This window comes from Oncorhynchus mykiss, chromosome 1 (assembly GCF_057628025.1).
Source record: "Oncorhynchus mykiss isolate SJ-2025 chromosome 1, ASM5762802v1, whole genome shotgun sequence".
Lineage (NCBI taxonomy): Eukaryota > Metazoa > Chordata > Actinopteri > Salmoniformes > Salmonidae > Oncorhynchus > Oncorhynchus mykiss.
In genome coordinates this window covers 35,820,144-35,841,065 of record NC_143022.1, presented here as the reverse complement: position 1 = coordinate 35,841,065, position 20,922 = coordinate 35,820,144, and the positions used below count along the sequence as shown (strand labels likewise).

Sequence of the window (20,922 nt, the reverse complement as noted above, 5' to 3'; positions counted from 1 at the left end):
AGAAAGGTTACTGAATAAATAGAACACAGTGGAACATCTGCTGTTGACCAAACATACCCCAGGCACTTCTCAGTAGACTACATTCTCACTCACACACACACACACACAAAAACGTAGTCCCTCACTCACTCATCCTATAGCACACAATACACTCCTTAATCAATCAATCAATCAAATGTATTTATAAAGCCCTTTTTACATCAGCCGAAGTCACAAAGTGCTATACAGAAGCTCAGCCTAAAACCGCTAACAGCAAGCAATGCAGATGTAGAAGCACGGTGGCTAGGAAAAACTCTCTAGAAAGGCAGGAACCTAGGAAGAAACCTAGAGAGGAACCAGGCTCTGAGGGGTGGCCAGACCTCTTCTGGCTGTGCCGGGTGGAGATTATAACAGTACATGGCCAAGATGTTTAAACGTTCATAGATGACCAGCAGGGTCAAATAATAATAATCACAGTGGTTCTAGAGGGTGCCACAGGTCACAGGTAAATATCAGTTGGCTTTTCATATTCGATCATTCAGAGATAGAGACAGCAGGTGCGGTAGAGAGAGAGCGAGTCGAAAACAGCAGATCCGGGACAAGGTAGCACATCTGGTGAACAGGTACAGCACCCTTAACCACTGCGCCACCCGGGAGGCCCGGAAAAATGCCTTTTAAGACTATGACCAACAAAGTTCTATGAATCTTAATGGATCAAATGCTTGCACTGTTGGGTTTGTGGTGATAGCTATGAGAACCATTCCAAACAATCAGAAGGATCTGAAGGCTCTGTTTAAGAGACTACGAACCTCCTGTCTCTAGCTGACATTACTCACACTCAGGCACCTGCCTCCAGGTTCTTTAGTGTGTTTTTCCCTGGGTATGGAGTTTCTGTGCCCTAGACCAAATCTCTAGACACTTAGAGAAAATTGGAAATGTTGCTCGAAATGCCGTGAAACAATTGAATGAGGAATTAAAAGATTTGCGTAAATTGGCTCTGCAAAACAGAGAGGCTCTTGACTATCTTTTGGCAGGTCAAGGGGACACTCATGCAATCATTGGCGATGAATGTTGAACTTTTGTCCCAGATCACTCTTCTAATATGACTGATCTTGCCAAATACATTGCCACTGTTGCTAAGAATAATTCCCCACAACTAGAGTGGGCGTCTGTATCTTGGTTGGAATCCTTATTTGGAAGTTGGGGATCCCAAATTGCCAAATGGGCTGCAGCATGTGTTATTTGCTTAGTTTGCATAATTTTGTTAATAACATGCTGTGTATTTTTTATGAATTCACTCCCGTTAATAGAAGTATAACCTGTATTATGATGATAGTATTACCATACTAATTAGATTGTATAACCTAGAATGAAGGATTTCAAAGTGTCTATCTCATAAAAAAAATTATGATTATTATCATAGAAGATAAATGTAGGGAATGTGGATGAAAAATGTATAGTCAATAAAAAAAGTGGTCAGATGAAGCAGATGCTAAGCTACAGGACTGTTTTGCTAGCACAGACTGGAATATGTTCTGGGATGCTTCCGATGGCATTGAGGAAGCATCCCGGAATGGCTATGCCCTCCGACAAACCATCAAACAGGCAAAGCATCAATACAGGACTAAGATAGAATCGTACTACACCGGCTTTGACGCTTGTCGGATGTGGCAGGCCTTGCAAACTGTTACAGACTACAAAGGGAAGCACAGCCAAGAGCTGCCTAGTGACACGAGCCTACCAGATGAGCTAAATTACTTCTATGCTCGCTTCGAGTTAAGTAACACTGAAACATGCATGAGAGCATCAGCTGTCCCGGACGACTGTGTGATCACACTCTCCTCAGCCGATATGAGTAAGACCTTTAAACAGGTCAACATTCACAAGGCCGCAGGGCCAGACGGATTACCAGGACATGTACTCCGAGCACGCGCTGACCAACTGGCTAGTGTCTTCACTGACATTTTCAACCCCTCCTTGTAATACCAACATGTTTCAAGCAGACCACCATAGTCCCTGTGCCCAAGAACACTAAGGTAACCTGCCTAAATGACTACCAACCCGTAGCACTCACGTCTGTAGCCATGAAGTGCTTTGAAAGACTGGTCATGGCTCACATCAACACCATTATCCCAGAAACCCAAGACCCACTCCAATTTGCATACCATCCTAACAGATCCACAGATGTTGCAATCTCTATTGCACTCCACACTGCCCTTTCCCACCTGGACAAAAGGAACACCTAGTATGTGAGAAAGATATTCATTGACGACAGCTCAGCGTTCAACACCATAGAGCCCTCAAAGCTCATCACTAAGCTAAGAACCCTGGGACTAAACACCTCCCTCTGCAACTGGATCCTGGACTTCCTAACGGGCCATCCCCAGGTGGTAAGGGTAGGTAACAACACATCCGCCACTCTGATCCTCAACACAGGGGCCCCTCAGGAGTGAGCGCTCAGTCCCCTCCTGTACTTTCTGTTCACTCATGCCTGCATGGCAAGGCACGACTCCAACACTATCATTAAGTTTACCGATGACACAACAGTGATAGGCCTGATCAACGACGAGACAGCCTATAGGGTGGAGGTCAAAGACCTGTGCCAGGACAACAACCTCTCCCTCAACGTGATCAAGACAAAGGAGATGATTGTGGACTACAGGAACAGGAGGACCTGGCACACCCTCATTCTCATTGACAGGGCTGTAGTGGAGCAGGTTGAGCGCTTTAAGTTCCTTGGCGTCCACATCACCAACAAACTAACATGGTCCAAACACACCAAGACAGTCGTGAAGAGGGCACGACAAAACCTATTCCACCTTAGGAGACTGAAAGGATTGGGCAAGGGTCCTCAGATCCTCAAAAGGTTCTACTGCTTCACCATCGAGAGCATCCACTGGTTGCATCACTGCTTGGTATGGCAACTGCTCGGCCTCTGACCGCAAGCCGTTATAGAGTGTTGTGCGTATGGCCCAGTCTTTAATTTCTTTTTGGAGATTATTTCCTTTTCAAACAACCAAAAGTGAGCAGGTGTAATCTGAATAAAGGGGAAAAGGCCATTCTTGAACATAGGATGAGACATTCCTATTATTAACTATTAAAGCATTAGACCTCTCACTAAACATTAGACCTCTCATGTTAACATTAGAAGCCTACTCCCTAAGTTTGTTTTACTCACTGCTTTAGCACACTCTGCCAACCCAGATGTCTTAGCCGTGTCTGAATCCTGGCTTAGGAAAACCACCAAAAACCTTGAAATTTCCATTCCTAACTATAACGTTTTCCGCCAAGATAGAACTGCCAAAGGGGGCGGTGTTGCAATCTACTGCAAAGATAGCCTACAGAGTTCTGTATTACTATCCAAGTCTGTACCCAAACAATTTGAGCTTCTACTTCAAAAAATTCACCTTTGCACTAACATGTCTCTCACTGTTGCCGCTTGCTATAGACCTCCCTCTGCCCCCAGCTGTGCCCTCGATACCATATGTGAATTGATTGCCCCCCATCTATCTTCTGAGCTCATGCTTAACACCCCGGCCATCCTACAAACTAAGCTTGATGCCCTCGATCTCACACAAATTATCAATGAACCTACCAGGTACAACCCCAAATCAGTAAACACAGGCACCCTCTTAGATGTCATCCTAACTAATTCGCCCTACAAATACACCTCTGCTGTTTTCAATCAAGATCTCAGCGATCATTGCCTCAATGTCTGCATCCATAATGGGTTTGCGACCAAACGACCACCCCTCATCACTGTCAAACGCTCCCTGAAACACTTCTGTGAGCAGGCCTGTCTAATCGACCTGGCCGGGGTATCCTGGAATGACATTGACCTCATCCCATCAGTAGATGATGCCTGGCTATTCTTTAAAAGTGCCTTCCTCACCATCTTAAATGAGCATGCCCCTCTCAAAAAATGTAGAACTAGGAATAGATATAGTCCTTGGTTCACTCCAGACCTGTCTGCCCTTGACCAGCACAAAAACATCCTGTGGCGTACTGCACTAGCATCGAATAGCCCCCGTGATATGCAACTTTTCAGGGAAGTTAGAAACAAATATACACAGGCAGTTAGAAAAGCTAAGGCAAGCTTTTTCAAACAGAAATTTACATCCTATAGTACTAACTCAAAAAAGTTCTGGGACACTGTAAAGTCCATGGAGAATAAGAGCACCTCCTCCCAGCTGCCCACTGCTCTGAGACTAGGAAACACTGTCATCACCGATAAATCCACTATAATTGAGAATTTCAATAAGCATTTCTCTTCGGCTGGCCATGCTTCCCACCTGGCTACCCCTACCCCGGTCAACTGCCTGGCACCCGCCACAGCAACCCGCCAAAGCCCCCACCATTTCTCCTTTACCCAAATCCAGATAGCTGATATTCTGAAACAGCTGAAAAATCTGGACCCCTACAAATCAGCCTGGCTGGACAATCTGGACCCTCTCTTTCTAAAATTATCTGCTGAAATTGTTGCAACCCCTATTACGAGCCTGTTCAACCTCTCTTTCGTATCGTCTGAGATTCCCAAAGATTGGAAAGCTGCCGCGGTCATCCCGTTCTTCAAAGGGGGTGACACTCTAGACCCAAACTGCTACAGACCTATATCTATCCTAACCTGTCTTTCTAAGGTCTTCGAAAGCCAAGTTAACAAACAGATTACTGGCCATTTCGAATCCCAACATACCTTCTCCGCTATGCAATCTGGTTTCAGAGCTGGTCATGGGTGCACCTCAGCCACACTCAAGGTTCTAAACGACATCATAACCGCCATCGATAAGAGACACAGTAATGTTACTGTGCAGCCGTATTCATCGACCTGGCCAAGGCTTTCGACTCTGTCATTCACAACATTCTTATTAGCAGACTCGACAGCCTTGGTTTCTCGAATGATTGCCTCGCCTGGTTTACCAATTACTTCTCTGATAGAGTTCAGTGTGTCAAATCCGAGGGACTGTTGTCCAGACCTCTGACAGTCTCTATGGGTGTGCCACAGGGTTCAATTCTCGGGCCGACTCTCTTTTCTGTATACATCAATGATGTTGCTCTTGCTGCTGGTGATTCTCTGATCCACCTCTACGCAGACGACACCATTTTGTATACTTCTGGCCCCTCCTTAGACACTGTGTTAACTAACCTTCAGACGAGCTTCAATGCCATACAACTCTCCTTCCCTGGCCTCCGACTGCTATTAAATGCAAGTAAAACGAAATGCATGCTATTCAATCGATCACTGCCTGCACCTGCTCGCCCGTCCAGCATCACTACTCTGGACGGCTCTGACTTAGAATACGTGGACAACTACAAATACCTGGGTGTCTGGTTAGACTGTAAACTCTCCTTCCAGACTCACATTAAGCATCTCCAATCCAAAATTAAATCTAGAATCAGCTTTCTATATCGCAACAAAGCATCCTTCACTCATGCTGCCAAACATACCCTCGTAAAACTGACCATCCTACCGATCCTCGACTTCGGTGATGTCATCTATAAAATAGCTTCCAACACTCTACTCAACAGACTGGATGCAGTCTATCACAGTGCCATCCGTTTTGTCACCAAAGCCCCATACACTATGGGCGACCACACATTGCGACCTCGCTTCATACTCATCGCCAAATCCACTGACTACAGGTTATCTACAAGTCTCTGCTAGGTAAAGCCCCACCTTATCTCAGCTCACTGGTCACCATAGCAGCACCCACTCGTAGCACGCGCTCCAGCAGGTATATCTCACTGGTCACCCCCAAAGCCAATTCCTCCTTTGGTCGTCTTTCCTTCCAGTTCTATGCTGCCCATGACTGGAACGAATTGCAAAAATCTCTGAAGCTGGAGGCTCACATCTCCCTCACTAGTTTTAAGCACCAGCTGTCAGAGCAGCTTACAGATCACTGCACTTGTACATAGCCCATCTGTAAACAGCCCATCTATCTACCTACCTCATCCCCATACTGGTATTATTATTATTTTTTCTCTTTTGCAACCCAGTATCTCTACCTGCACATTCATCTTCTGCCGATCTACCATTTAGGTGTTTAATTGCTATATTGTAATTACTTCGCCACCATGGCCTATTTATTTCCTTAACTTACCTCATTTGCACTCACTGTATATAGACTTTTTGTTTTCTTTTGTTCTACTGTATTATTGACTGTATGTTTTGTTTATACTCTGATGTTGTATGTGTCGAATTGCTACGCTTTATCTTGGCCAGGTCGCAGTTGCAAATGAGAACTTGTTCTCAACTAGCCTACCTGGTTAAATAAAGGTGAAATAAAACACACAAAAAACAAGACCTCTCACTAAACAAAAGTTATACTTAAATCCAAACTGGTTCTCTAGTAAATTTAAATATAACTTTTGTGTGACTAATGCATTTAGTGAGAGGTCTAATGCTTTAATATTTAATCATTTCTGCCCTCCGAATTCATATTCGTTATATAAATAGCCCCTTTTAATTTTGTCTGGCTTGCCATTCCAAATAAAATTGAATATTTTTTGCTCATATAATTTAAAAAGCAGGTCACTACGTGTAGGCAAAACCATAAGAAAATAGGTCAACTGTGATATGACTAAAGAGTTAATCAGGGTGATTTATCCACAAATAGACAGGTATTTTCCTTTCCATGGTGGCAAGATCTTATCTATTTTTGCTAACTTTCTATAAAAATGTATTGGAGCGAGATAATGTCGTTATTTTGGGATTTGTATACCGAGTATGTCCACATCTCCTCAGACCATTTAATTGGTAAACTACACAGTAATGTAAAATGTGATTTTTTTTTTGTGATCCAATACATAATATAGTAAATACACTTATTATTTGGTTTTAATCCAGAGAGGATAGCAAAAGTATCTAGATCCTTTGAGGCCGTGGAGAGATTCTAATTGTGGTTTTAAAAGAAAACATGTATCATCAGCGTACAATGATGAAACACCTTAGTTTTTAAGCCACGGATTTCTAATCCCTTAATATTATTGTTTGATCAAATTTTAACAGCTAACATTTCGATGGTAATAATAAATAGAAATGCCGATAGTGGACAACCTTGTTTTACTCCTCTAGAGAGTTTAAAACTTTCTGAGATGTAGCCATTATTTACTATTTTACACCTAGGGTTACTATACATAACTTTAACCCATTTTATAAGAGATTCCCCAAAATTGAAATATTCTAGGCATTTATATAAACTCCAGTTGTACTTTATCAAAAGCCTTTTCAAAATCAGCTATGAAAACCAGGCCTGGTGTCCCCGATATTTCATAGTATTCTATTGTTTCCAGTACTTGTCTTATATTATCTCCAATGTATCGTCCATGTAAAAAACCTGTCTGACTAGGATGAATCATATCTGACAATACTTTTTTAATTCAATGTGCCAAGCATTTTGCTAGAATTTTTGCATCACAACACTGAAGTGTAAGAGGTCTCTAATTTAAACTTTTATATACCACTTGGGTCCTGTTTCAGTAATACTGATATCAGACCTTGTTGCATGTCTGATAATCAACCATTTATATAGGAGTGGTTAAAACATGCTAATAAAGGTCCTCTGAGTATATACAAAAAAAATGTGTATACTTCCACTGGTATGCCATCCAGCCCTAGAGTTTTCCCAGACTTAAAGGCTTTAATTGCATCAAGAAGTTCCTCCTCTGTAATTTGTCCTTCACATGAGTCTTTCTGTACAGATGTTAATTTTACATGGTTATTAGGAAAAAAAATCCATACAATTAGTTTCAGTTAGTGGAGATGGAGGAGACTGAAACAAAAACATATTCTTAAAGTACTTTACTTCCTCTTTCAAAATATAATTTGGTGAATCATGAGTGACTCCATCATTTGTAACAACTTTCAATAAAACATTTTTGGTAGCATTTCTATGTTGAAGATTGAAAAATAATTTGGTGCATTTTCCCCCATATTCCATCCAGCTAACTCTATTTTTATAATATATTACACTGGATCTTTCTTGAATAAGTTCTTCCATTTTTTTTTTCTCCTCTAACTTATTCTGTGCCTCTATAGTACCGTTTTTATTGATGTCTAACTGTACTGTTAGTCCTTCAATTTCCTTTGTTAATATGGACTCTTTTGATCTAAATTGCTTTTGTTTTATAGATGAGTACTGAATTGCATGGCCTCTAAAGGCACATTTAAAAGTGTCCCATACAATAAGGGGATCTGCTGTACCTATGTTATGTCTGGAAAAAGTCAGTTATAAATTATTCTGTTGTAGTCCTAAACAAGTTATCATCTAGTAGGCTTTGATTAAATTTCCAGTGTCCTCGCCCACGTGGAAATTCTGTAAGAGTAATATATATGCTAATTATGTGATGATCCGACCACATTCTGTCCCCTATCAACACTTTTTAAACTTTTGGTGCCAGAGAGAATGGCATAAGAAAGTAGTCAAGACGACTAGCTTGATTAAGCCTCCGCCATGTATATCTCACTAGGTCAGGGTATTTAAGTCTCCATATATCCACTAATTTCAATATATCCATGACATTCATGACTTCCTTAAGTGCCTGAAGGAGATAGTTTGCAGCGTGATTTCCTTTCCGGTCCATAGAGGTATTTAAGACCGTGATAAAATCTCCCACCATAATAGTCTAGATGCTAAACTATAGGAATGTTTTGCTATCACAGACTGAAACATGTTCAAGGATTCTTCCGATGGCATTGAGGAGTACACCACATCAGTCACTGGCTTCATCAATAATAAATGTATAATTTATTTTAAAACAGTTCAACCATGATAGCACAATAAATAAGACGTATAATTCATTATTAAAAGTATATCCATCATCTGAACAACATTGAAAGCTCTCTCACACCCCTGCTCACAGCAATACATTGGCTCTGGGATATGCAACCATTTCCTTTCTCACTCAACACCACACTTTCCCAAACATAACAAAAATAATAATAAATAAACACATGCCACACCATCCACACATACTGTGTCTTCTGTTTACTGAATGTTTATCTTCACCATGTTGAATTAGTGCTTGTGTGTTCCAATTACTTATATTTGAAGATGTATAGAAATGCTATTTTTTTTTATTGTATTGTTACAATCCATAACCGGGCTAGAATTGTTTCATTATTTTCCTCGTCTATAAGAACTTTGTCATTTTTAAAATAACCATGGAGTAGTCTTTGTGTTTCTGAACAACTGGTTATCAACGACGAGAGCTACTTGTTTCCCTTTTAATCTATTTTCCTTGAAAATTGGATACAGAACTTTACGCCGTTTTGCAATTTCCTTCAGGAACTGGTCATTCATGCCAATTTTGGTCCCAGCAAGTCTTTAACCCAGGCTTGTAACCATTATTTTATCCTTAAAGGAAGCAAATTTGGCAATGGTTGGGCGTTCATACCTTTGCCCTCTCTGTCCAAAGCGGTGTACATGTTCGAGTTGGATTTTGTCGATAGCTCCGCGTGGAATCTGAAGCACTGTAAGGAGGAACTCTCTAACTACAGATTCAGGAACTTATCCTTCTTTCTCTTAGATACCTGTAAGTACCAGATTCTCTCTCATGGATCTAGTCTGTATGTTAAGCAAGGTTTCTCTCAGAACAATGTTCTCCTTTTTAAGTTCATTCACTTCGGGTTCAATCGTATTGACTGTCCCTTTTAGCTTGTTTGTTTCCTTCTCCAATGTCGCAGATTTTTCGTCACTCATCTCGAGGCTTGCCTTCAACTCTTTTATATCCTTACTGACTAATTCAAGCATACCCAGTTTGTCATTTATTGATTTTAACAGATCGGTTTTGACCTTTACCATTCCCGGTGGTGAAAATATTATATCGTCTGTGTCTGTAGAAGAGTCACGTTTTCGTTTTGAAATCGGTTCCCCTGTTTTACTCTCCATCATGTTTGGGTGTTGCTTGTTTTCGTAATATTTGTCGATAAATGTCTCTCGTCTTAAGATTTGTTTTGTGTTATTATCCAGATTGAAGGATATCACCCACCAGATTGTGTAGTGCTAATATTTAGTCTAACTTGCCGATATTGAATATTACGTTGAGGTGCTCGACATAACGTTCAGTCCGCCATTACCTGTCTCAGTCCCGCCCTCTCTGTGTGTTCTTTGTCACGTTGCCGAGTGTGTGTAGGCCCTGTTGCAATCAGACAGACATTAACACCATAGAGAATTATTTATTTCAGCTTTTATTTCTTTCATCACATTCCCAGTGTGTCAGAAGTTTACAGAAGTTTGCACACACTTTTTCAGTTCTGCCCACACATTTTCTATAGGATTGAGGTCAGGGCTTTGTGATGGCCACTCCAATACCTTGACTTTGTTGTCCTTAAGCCATTTTGCTACAACTTTGGAAGTATGCTTTTGGTCATTGTCCATTTGGAAGACCTATTTGCGACCAAGCTTTTAACTTCCTGACTGATGTCTTGAGATGTTGCTTCAATATATCCACATCATTTTCCATCCTCATGACGCCATCTATTTTGTGAAGTGCACCAGTTCCTCCTGCAGCAAAGCACCCCCACAACATGATGCTGCCACCCCGTGCTTCACGGTTGGGATGGTGTTCTTCGGCTTGCAAGCATCCTCCTTTTCTCTCCAAACATAACGATGATCATTATGGCCAACAGTTCTATTTGTGTTTCATCAGACCAGTGGACATTTCTCCAAAAAGTACGATCTTTGTCCCCATGTGCAGTTGCAAACTGTAGTCTGGCTTTTTTATGGCGGATTTGGAGCAGTGACTTCTTCCTTGCGAAGTGGCCTTTCAGGTTAGGTTGATACAGGACTTGTTTTACTACGGATATAGATACTTTTGTACCTGTTTCCTCCAGCATCTTCACAAGGTCCTTTGCTGTTGTTCTAGGATTGATTTGCACTTTTCGCACCAAAGTACGTTAATCTCTAGGAGACAGAACACGTCTCCTTCCTGAGCGGTATGACGGCTGTGTGGTTCCATGGTGTTTATACTTGCGTACTATTGTTTGTACAGATGAACGTGGTACCTTCAGGCATTTGGAAATTTCTCCCAAGGATGAACCAGACTGGTGGAGATCTTTTCTAAGGTCTTGGCTGATTTCTTTTGATTTCCCCATGATGTCAAGCAAAGAGGCACTGAGTTTGAAGGTAGGCCTTGAAATACATCCACAGGTACACCTCCAATTGACTCAAATGATGTCAATTAGCCTATCAGAAGCTTCTAAAGCCATGACATCCTTTTCTGGAATTTTCCAAGCTGTTTAAAGGCACAGTCAACTTAGTGTATGTTAACTTCTTACCCACTGGAATTGTGATACAGTGAATTATAAGGGAAATAATCTGTCTGTTAACAATTGTTGGAAAAAGGACTTGTGTCATGCACAAAGTAGATATCCTAACTGACTTGCAAAAACTATAGTTTGTTAACAAGAAATTTGTGGAGTGGTTGAAAAACTAGTTTTAATGACTCCAACCTAAGTGTATGTAAACTTCCGACTTCAACTGTATATACAAGGTCCTGTGATACTCCTAATCCTATTGTGAAATAGAAAACAACATTTAGCATTTTTAACTGACATGTTCAGGTTGTACTTCCCAATTCCAAAAGTTTTCTCATTTTAGAGGAGCTGTAGAGAAGGCGCAGTGTTGCATAAAAAATTGTTAACTTGCATAAAATATCTCCCAAAGCCTTTGGGTGCGGGATCCTCTTAAGTATAATCCATAGAGAATTAAATGGACAGCGCTTTGAAGGACACATTCAATAGGCACAATGTCACATCCAAGAGTCAGTGGTAGAGCTCTGAGGTAGTAGAGCTATGCAGCAAGCACTCGGATGAATTCAGGGCTTCATGATGCACATTGCTTTAAGGGAAATATCCCCATCCAGTACAGTAAGCCCCCCATGCCTCAATAATAGTCTCTTCTATCAGAAGTCATCCCTTTTTCCCCCATCTTAATTAATTATATTAATAAAACCATGTTTTAAACTGAAATGAAGTATTACACTGGTAGAATAAAGTGTAACATTGGTGCACCCTGTCATTGTCAATAAATAAGCAAGGTCCTGATTACATACAAATACTGTATGATCACTGATATTTAACAAGATGTGTGTGTGTGTGTGTGTGTGTGTGTGTGTGTGTGTGTGTGTACTGACTCAGACTTGGGTGAGTGGACTCTGGCTAACCAGTAGTACTGTGGACCTCCATGTTAAGATTTAAGTACCTCGGCACTAGTTCAGGAGTGTCTTCTTCCAGGACAGTTAGTACTATGTTCTGTATTTCATAATCACCACACCCTCAAACAGTTTGAATGACAGGAGATATCACCCAATGGTATGTCAGGAATCTTCTCTGTCCTGCCCTCTCGTTAACCAGTCGACAGCTGTAAATGGCTGATGCGAGGAGTGGGGACATTAAAGTGCGCCAGTTTCCTTGATTTCCTTGTGGCCACGGATGTGTCGTCGTGAGTTACAGCTGCGTCGTAGTGGGTTATGGCTGCATCATTGTACAATTTGGCTGTGTGGTTGTGGGCTACGTGCCACTGCGTTGAGTGCGCCGGTTCCACATGCCACGTTTAGAATGGTAGTGATGCAGGAAGTTCCTCAGGTAGATACGTTCCACCTCCAGACCCGACTGCAGAATCCTGACACAGAGCAACAAAATGCTATTAATGATCAGATTGTTAGAGCAGGCATGAGCAATAAAACACACACAGACATGCACCAAACAACCCAACACAGATAAACAAACAAACACACACACACCTGTCCAGCAGCTCCCAGTCCTCCCCGCCCCAGCGGTCAGTGAAGTCGTGTGTGTTCATGCCTCCTGCTGCATCCAGGTCAGACTTATAGATCCCCAGCAGACCAAACCCATTCACCTCCCAGTAACCTGGAACACAGCGAGAGACGAGAGAGAAATAAAGAGAGGTGGAAGTGTGTGTGTGTATATCAGTGGAGGCTGGTGAGAGAATCTATAGGAGGACGGCCTCATTGCAATGACTAGAATAGAATATATCGAATGGAGTCAATCATGTGGTTTCCATATGTTTGATAACCATTATATTTATTCCATACCAGCCATTAAAATGAGCCTGTCCTCCTATAGCTTCTCCCACCAGCCTCCTCTGATGTGTATGTGTGTGTGCGTGTACCTCTGGGCTCCTTGGGCGTAGCCCCACAGTCCAGTCTCATGACGATGGGGGCAAAGGCCATGTGTCCCTCCACACAGTGTTTCCTGACTGAGTCGATGATGGAGGGGGGGAAGTGGATGTGAAGGTCACACAGAAACGCTATACTGTGCTCATCCTGGGGAGGAAGAGAGAATATTTATGCCCATTTCATGAAACTAAGGACACAAAACAGGACACACCCAGTCTATCACATAGTGATGGTGTCACTGAGGATGTCATACTCACAGTGATGAGGTCGATGCCAGCCTGTAGACCAGCGGAACGCTCAAAGTTTCCACTCAGCTTCACGTACTGGTACCTGGTACACAGAGGCATGAATCAGGGGTGAAAGTAAGCCATACGATTAAAACATTAGCCTATCACAATAAATAAAATAAAGATGCCAACAAAACTGTAGGCTATAACACCATCATTTACCATTACCGCATCTCAGCCACTTGAAAAATGTGTAAATTGAGTTGAAAACGGGTAGTATGTGCTACAAAATCTGGTGTGGTTTCGTCTCTGCGATGAGAATGTTGTGACATTTTGCCAAGGCATAGATGAATGTCCGAGACAGAGACAACAGTGGAATGCATCAACCTAAACTCAATCTAGGCTCCATGTGTCTCAATTCCAAAATGTCATTCCACTTTTTTGTGATTTGTAACAGATGTCTTTCCATCACTGTTTGGATGCTGAAGTTATTTTAGAGTGGAGGAATGTGCCCAGGTAGTCTACGGGAGCCTTTAAGGTGATTTGTTTGACAATGTTATTAACTTGTGCTTATGGCACACTCTGCGTACCTGTGCAGCGTGGATGCCTTTAGTGCTGCCTCTATATCCATGTCAGTGCTGTTGTAGTCAGTGATGATGAGGTTGAAGTAGGGGTCTCCAGTGGTCTGGTACAGACCCTCCATGTCAACTATCAGCTGCTGCACCCAGCGGGCCTGGTTCTTTACTGAAACACACAAGCACGTACACACAGAGTAATACATCCTTATGTCACCATACAACATTAGGAGAGTAACAGTGTGTGTGTGTGTGTGTGTGTGTGTGTGTGTGTGTGTGGTACCTGGTACTATGAAGTGTACAGTGGCAGTCGGGTTCCAGTGGAAGCCTAGAGGCTTGCATAGCAACGTCTCAGGGGCACGGCGAAGGACTCCCCTGGGGCGAGATCGATTATGGCGAATCAGAGCATAGATGTAGTGTGACAGACGAAGGTGTTGGCCAGTCATGTCCCTTAGCTCCAGCTCCAGGAAGTACCTGCTGCCCTGAATCCCATCCACTTTCCTCTCAACATTCAGCACACGCACCAGGGAGAAATGCCTAGGGAGGGACAGAGGGACAGGGTTAACACAAACTTCCACACACACATGTACTGTACACACACGCACACACACACTGACCTGTTGTGTCTGTGGTTTAGTTTGTCCATGAAGGCATTGACGACAGGCAGAGCATCACTAGGGCGGAGCAGCAGGTTACCAGACACGTTACAGCTTAGGTCTATCCAATCAGAACGCATCGCCTGGAGGTTAACAGGGGTCACCTGGAATGTCTGAGCCCAGTTCACCTCAGGGTCAAACACCGGTGGAGGCGTGGAGTCATAAGCCAGCCCCTCCTCCTCTTCAGAGTCTCCCCCCAGACTCCATAAAGACTCACTCACACCCATCTCCTCCCCCTTTCTCTCACCCTCCCCCCCTCTGTCAATCCCTTCAACCAGATGGTTCCTTCCTCTGACCTCGCCAGGGGGAAGAGCCCTGTGGACTGTGTTGTCATAGTCAGGTTGCGGTCGTGAGTTTATATGTGTTTGTGCTCGGAGGATGATATCTGTATCTAGGTCCTGGACTCTCTTCCTAGTCACAGTTGCTTTGTGGTACAACTTCACTAGAGGTGATTTAATCTTAGTCCCACCCCTCTGACCAGGCTGTTGAACGCGCCGGCGCCTCCCTTGCAGCTGGGGTAGCCGAACTTGTGGTATGTCTCTGTCTGCTGATCTGTCTGCTAGTCCGTCTGCTGGTCTGTCTGCTAGCTTTTCTCTGTCTGCTGGTCTGTCTCTCTCTGCTGGTCTGTATCTCTCTGCTGGTCTGTCTCTGTCTGTTGGCATGTTCTGGTCTAGTTTTTGTGGTGAAGGTAAAATCTTTAACCCAGTTGAGTTCTGCTCTGCTGGTCCCTCTCTTGGTCTGGGTTGATTTTGGTCTGCTGGACCCAGATCTTCTCTGTCTGCTGGATTCCCTCCTGGTTTCTGTTCCCCTGTTCGGGACTTTTTTTTTTGTGCTGGTCTGAGCTGTTCAACTGGTCTATCTGCTGGTCTGTCTGCTGATCTCAGCTTTTCTTCTGGTGTATTCTGTATAGGTTTATGTGACCCAGGACCATGAGGGATCTCTAACCCATCCAGTTCTGTTGCTCTGGTCTGGACTACAGCTGCTGCATTAGATCCTCTCCTCTTCCTCCTCCTCCTCTTCTTGTATGTGAGAGTATCAGACATGTTTCTATGTGTAGGTGCCCTGTCGCCCTGTGGCAGGGAGAAGAGTTTGCGTCGTCGTCTCTTGGCGTAATCGTCATAGTCGTCTCCATAGTCAGGAGGGGTGTGGTCTGTCTCACTAGCCCCTCCCACATTTGGAGGAGCCTCGCCATCTAACCCCTCCTCTGGGACCGCCTTTCTCCTCATCAAGATGCCAATATCTACCAGTCAACACACAGATGGAGAAGAGTGTTCATATAAAACGAATGCTGACCGATGACATTTCATATACTTTTTAACAGAAGAAAAATGTATGTGTGTCTCCCCTACCTCTGGCTCTGTTCTCTCCCTCCTGCCCCTCTGGCTCATCCAGCCGCATGTACCTGGAAAAGCCATACCTAGAGAGTGGAGATAAGGAAGGGAGTAGAAAGGGAGAGAATTTCATCATTGCACTCTGTCTGTCTCTCTCTCAGACACCATTATCCATAACATCTGTGATAGCACCCTGCCCTCTGCTGGATCGTAATGGTAATGACCTCATACAGGATAAGCCTCTGCTCAGACCAGGGCCCGGTTTCCCAATAGCGATGGAATTTAGGCTAACGAGCATTTTAAAGATGCATCTTTCCTACAACGGCCAAAGATGTAACATTCGTTTCCCAAAGAACCACGCAGAGAGAATGTTAAATTCGTCATTAAGGCATAGTGTTGATACTGATAGGATCGAAAGAAAGGCTGCGCTGCATTAGTATCGGTCTTCTTATTGTGGATGGCTGTTCACAAATCTAAATGTGTATTTGAACCCAATAATGGTTGAATTCAAGAAGTTTAAGCTGCCTATCAATCATTGGTTTTGAAACCAGTGAAAAACGTGCTCTTGCAACAGCTGCATAGTGCGGATTACAGCCTATGGAATAAAAGTAGGGCTTTCATTGTTCAATCTGATTCATGCTGATAAAAAAATATATATCCGTAGGCCTAATGGACACATGCTCAAGCTCGCACACTTTTGATAGACTTAAAAGGTGCAATCTGTCGTTGCTACATCCATCTTTTGACTTATAAGTTATATACAGTTGAAGTTGGAAGTTTACATACACTTAGGTTGGAATCATTAAAACTTGTTTTTCAACCACTCCACAAATTTCTTGTTAACAAACTATAGTTTTGGCAAGTCGGTTAGGACATCTAGTTCGTGCATGACACAAGTCACTTTTCCAACAATTGTTTACATACAGATTATTTCCCTTATAATTATCTGTATCACAATTCCAGTGGGTCAAAAGTTAACATACACTAAATTGACTGTGCCTTAAAACAGCTTGGAAAATTCCAGAAAATGATGTCATGGCTTTAGAAGCTTCTGATAGGCTAATTGACATAATTTGAGTCAATTGGAGGTGGATGTATTTCAAGGCCTACCTTCAAACTCAGTGCCTCTTTGCTTGACATCATGGGAAAATCAAAAGAAATCAGCCAAGACCTCATAAAAAAAATGGTGGACCTCCACAAGTCTGGTTCATCCTTGGGAGCAATTTCCAAACACCTGAAGGTACCACGTTAATTTTTACAAACAATAGTACTCAAGTATAAACACCGTGGGACAGCGCAGCCGTCATACCACTCAGGAAGGAGACGAGTTCTGTCTCCTAAACTTCTGACTCACTGGGAATGTGAAAGAAATAAAATCTGAAATAAATCATTTTCTCCACTATTATTCTGACATTTCACATTCTTAAAATAAAGTGGTGATCCTATCTGACAGGGAATTTTTACGAGGATTAAATGTCAGGAATTGTGAAAAACTGAGTATAAATGTATTTGGCTGAGTTGTATGTAAACTTCCGACTTCAACTGTATATATATATCCATTGATTCTTGAAGAATATAACTTATAAATGCCTCATGAGCTTAGTTCAACTGTCACACTCCATGGGAACCCAAAATATAAGCTTGTTTTACTCCAATGTTTGTGAACATTGTGAATGTAAACAAACACTGTCCAGCCTCATAACATGGTTAAAACAATAACTTTAATATCATGGATGGTCAGACCTTGCATCCATAGCTCTGTTTATTCATCTGAGAGTGGTTACATTTCTCCAGGCGGGCAGGTGCGGGCAGCAATCGGTTGAAGAGCATGCATTTCGTTTTACTAGCATTTAAGAGCCGTTGGGAGGCCACGGAAGGAGTGTTGTATGGCGTTGAAGCTCGTTTGGAGGTTTGATAACAGTGTCCAATATATCCTCCAAACACTGGCTTCGAGGTCATTATCAGTTTTATACATAGTGTTACCGACATATTTTCATAAACTTTATTCATACTATTTCATCCTTCCAGAAGATATAGTCCCGAAACAATCTAGGGTTGCTACCCAAGCCGGCTGGTCGGTCGTTCTATTGGTTCGGTTGCCAGAGACGCGACCCAGCTGTTCGTTCCAAATGTTCCATTGCAAAACTGGCTGACAGCGTTCTTATCCATTACTTGCTAGCTAGCCAACTACAACTAACTTACAGTCACGTCAAACAGTGCAGACAACAGTAGATGCATTTGTTTAAGCTGTTTTCTAGTGACATTTATTTGGATACATCCATAACAATGAACTAATGAGGCGCGATTTCACATGGCATAGAAAATGTACTCTCTGTTAGGACACTAAAGTTATTCTAACGTAACCAACAGCACAATTAACACAATAACTTCAAACTGAAGCTGGAAAGACTGCAAATTAGCTGCACTTCGTTTCGTTTGACCTTTTTCAATTGACATTTGTATATCCATAAAAATGATGCCAGCTGATTCATGACTTCGACTGGCTGAAAACGCTGCCTGCCTCTCGTCCCGACTCCCGACCCCAACACGTTCATTACTATGGGACAGTTGGAGATCGAATTTGAATATTGAAACAATGTTGCAAATGTCGGACAGACAGACAGCAAAAAGTAATGTGAGAAGTTTATTATAGTGGAGATCAAGTTTATAACTTCCCTGCCTGGGCTGATGAGACAGTGGATTGTGCTGTCAGATGGAACAGAGTAATAGGCATTTTAATGTCATAGATTTAGCCGGTGGTAACTTGTGGAATAGACACCGGCTGGAATGCGTTTTCAACCAATCAGCAATCTGGATTAGACCCACCCGTTGTGTAAACAGCTAAGGGCTGTGTCCTGGCACTCCGCATTGTGTTGTGCTAAGAACAGCCCTTTTAGTCATGGTATAGCTGCCGTATACCACACCCACCCGGGCCTTATTGCTTATTAAGTATACAGTGCATTCGGAAAGTATTCAGACCCCTTGATTTCTTTCACATTTAGTTACGTTACAGCCTTATTCTAAAATTGATTAAAAAATAATTGTTTAAAACATCAATCTACACAAAATACCCCATATGACAAAACTGCTTTTCAGAAATGTTTGCATATAAAAAAAAGTAAAAAAAATGAAATAACTTATTTACAAAAGTATTCAAACCCTTTGCTATGAGACTCGAAAATGAGCTGCATCCTGTTTCCATTGATCCTCCTTGAGATGTTTCTACAACTTGATTGGAGTCCACCTGTGGTAAATTCAATTGATTGGACATGATTTGGAAAGGCACACACCAGTCTATATAAGGTCTCACAGTTGACAGTGCATGTCAGAGGAAAAACCAAGCCATGAGGTCGAAGGAATTGTCCTTAGAGTGCTGAGACAGGATTGAGTCGAGGCACAGATGTGGGGAAGGATACCAAAAATGTCTACAGCATTGAAGGTCCCCAAGAACACAGTGGCTTCCATCATTCTTAAATGGAAGAAGATTGGAACCACCCAGACTCTTCCTAGAGCTGTCCGCCTGGCCAAACTGAGCAATTGGGGAAAACGGTTATTGATCAAAGAGGTGACCAAGAACCCAATGGTCACTCTGACAGAGCTGCAGAGCACCTCTTTGGAGATGAGAGAACCTTCCAGAAGAACAACCATCTCTGCAGCACTCCACCAATTAAGCCTTTATGGTAGTGGCCAGACAGAAGTCACTCTTCTATAAAAGGCACATGACAGCCTGCTTGGAGTTTGCCAAAACAACAAGATTCTCTGGTCTGATGAAACCAAGATTGAACACTTTGGCCTGACTTCCAAGCGTCACATCTGGAGGAAACCTGCCACCATCCCTACGATGAAGCATGGTGGTGGCAGCATCATGCTGTGGGGATGTTTTTCAGTTGCAGGGACTGGGAGACTAGTCAGGATCGAGGGAAAGATGAACAGAGCAAAGTACAGAGAGAACATTGATGAAAACCTGCTCCAGAGCGCTCAGGACCTCAGACTGGGGCGAAGGTTCACCTTTCAACAGGACAACGACGCTAAGCACACAGCCAAGACAATGCAGGAGTGGCTTCGGGAGAAGTCTCTGAATGTCATTGAGTGGCCCAGTCAGAGCCCGGACTTAAAGCCGATCGAACATCTTTGGAGAGACCTGAAAATAGCTGTGCAGTGACGCTCCCCATCCAACCTGACAGAGCTTGAGAGGATCTGCAGAGAAGAATGGGAGAAACTCCCCTAAAACAGGTGTGCCAAGCTTGTAGCGTCATACCCAAGAAGATTCGAGGCTGATATCAATCCCAAAGGTGCTTCAACAAAGTACTGAGTAAAGGGTCTGAATGCTTATTTAAATGTGATATTTCAGTTTATTTTTACATTTGCTAAAATATCTAAAAACCAGTTTTTGGTTTGTCATTATGGGGTATTGTGTGTAGATTGTTGAGGGGCATTTTTTTTAACCACTTTATAATAAGATTGTAAAGTAACTAAGTGGAAAAAGTCAAGGGGTCTGAATAATTTCAAATGGACTGTGAACAAAATCATATTGATTGACCTTCAGACAAGTCACAGGCTTTTGGTAGGGAGTAGGACAAGCTACTACATGAGTATAACATGCTAGAAAAATGATCAGCTAATATATGAGCAAACTAGAATAAAGATGATCATTAGCACTCATCTCAATTTAGCTAACATTTCATCAGCCTAATCAGCCTACTACCAAATATCCTAACAGAGATTCAGTGAAAACAAAGATCTGACATTGATTGATTTATCTAGACGAGTCCCCCACGCTTGTCTCAAAGCAGTGTGATGGCACTGTCCCAATCATAACGGTGCTGAAATGATCATCTAGGTGACCACACACGACTATTGCTTTAAATTAGTATAGAGGTTGTATATGACTTCGGGAGTTTCAGTATAAGCGAGAATTTGATATATGCCTTTAATTGCATTAGCCTACTTTATTCCAATATTTTCAACATTCAGTTGATCATAGCTAAGGTGAGGTTTCCTCTCTCTGGGCTTTTTC

The 20,922-nt window shown here is 42.5% G+C and overlaps 1 protein-coding gene across 3 annotated transcripts in view; it reads right to left on the bottom strand.

Moving 5' to 3' along the window:
- Nucleotides 1–11,397: 11,397 nt before the first annotated feature.
- Nucleotides 11,398–20,922, bottom strand: part of LOC110521711 (beta-1,4-N-acetylgalactosaminyltransferase 3) — a 31,723-nt gene continuing 22,198 nt past the window's right edge. For all 3 annotated transcript variants that reach the window (XM_021599507.3, XM_090229850.1, XM_036976391.2), the window contains 8 exons: nucleotides 15,924–15,991; nucleotides 14,536–15,814; nucleotides 14,202–14,455; nucleotides 13,934–14,087; nucleotides 13,374–13,446; nucleotides 13,110–13,263; nucleotides 12,721–12,847; nucleotides 11,398–12,599 (listed from right to left, as the gene is read on the bottom strand). In XM_021599507.3, coding sequence (XP_021455182.3) covers nucleotides 12,488–12,599; nucleotides 12,721–12,847; nucleotides 13,110–13,263; nucleotides 13,374–13,446; nucleotides 13,934–14,087; nucleotides 14,202–14,455; nucleotides 14,536–15,814; nucleotides 15,924–15,991 — 2,221 coding nt within the window. In that variant the 3' untranslated portion in view covers nucleotides 11,398–12,487. The remainder of the gene's footprint in view (nucleotides 12,600–12,720; nucleotides 12,848–13,109; nucleotides 13,264–13,373; nucleotides 13,447–13,933; nucleotides 14,088–14,201; nucleotides 14,456–14,535; nucleotides 15,815–15,923; nucleotides 15,992–20,922) is intronic.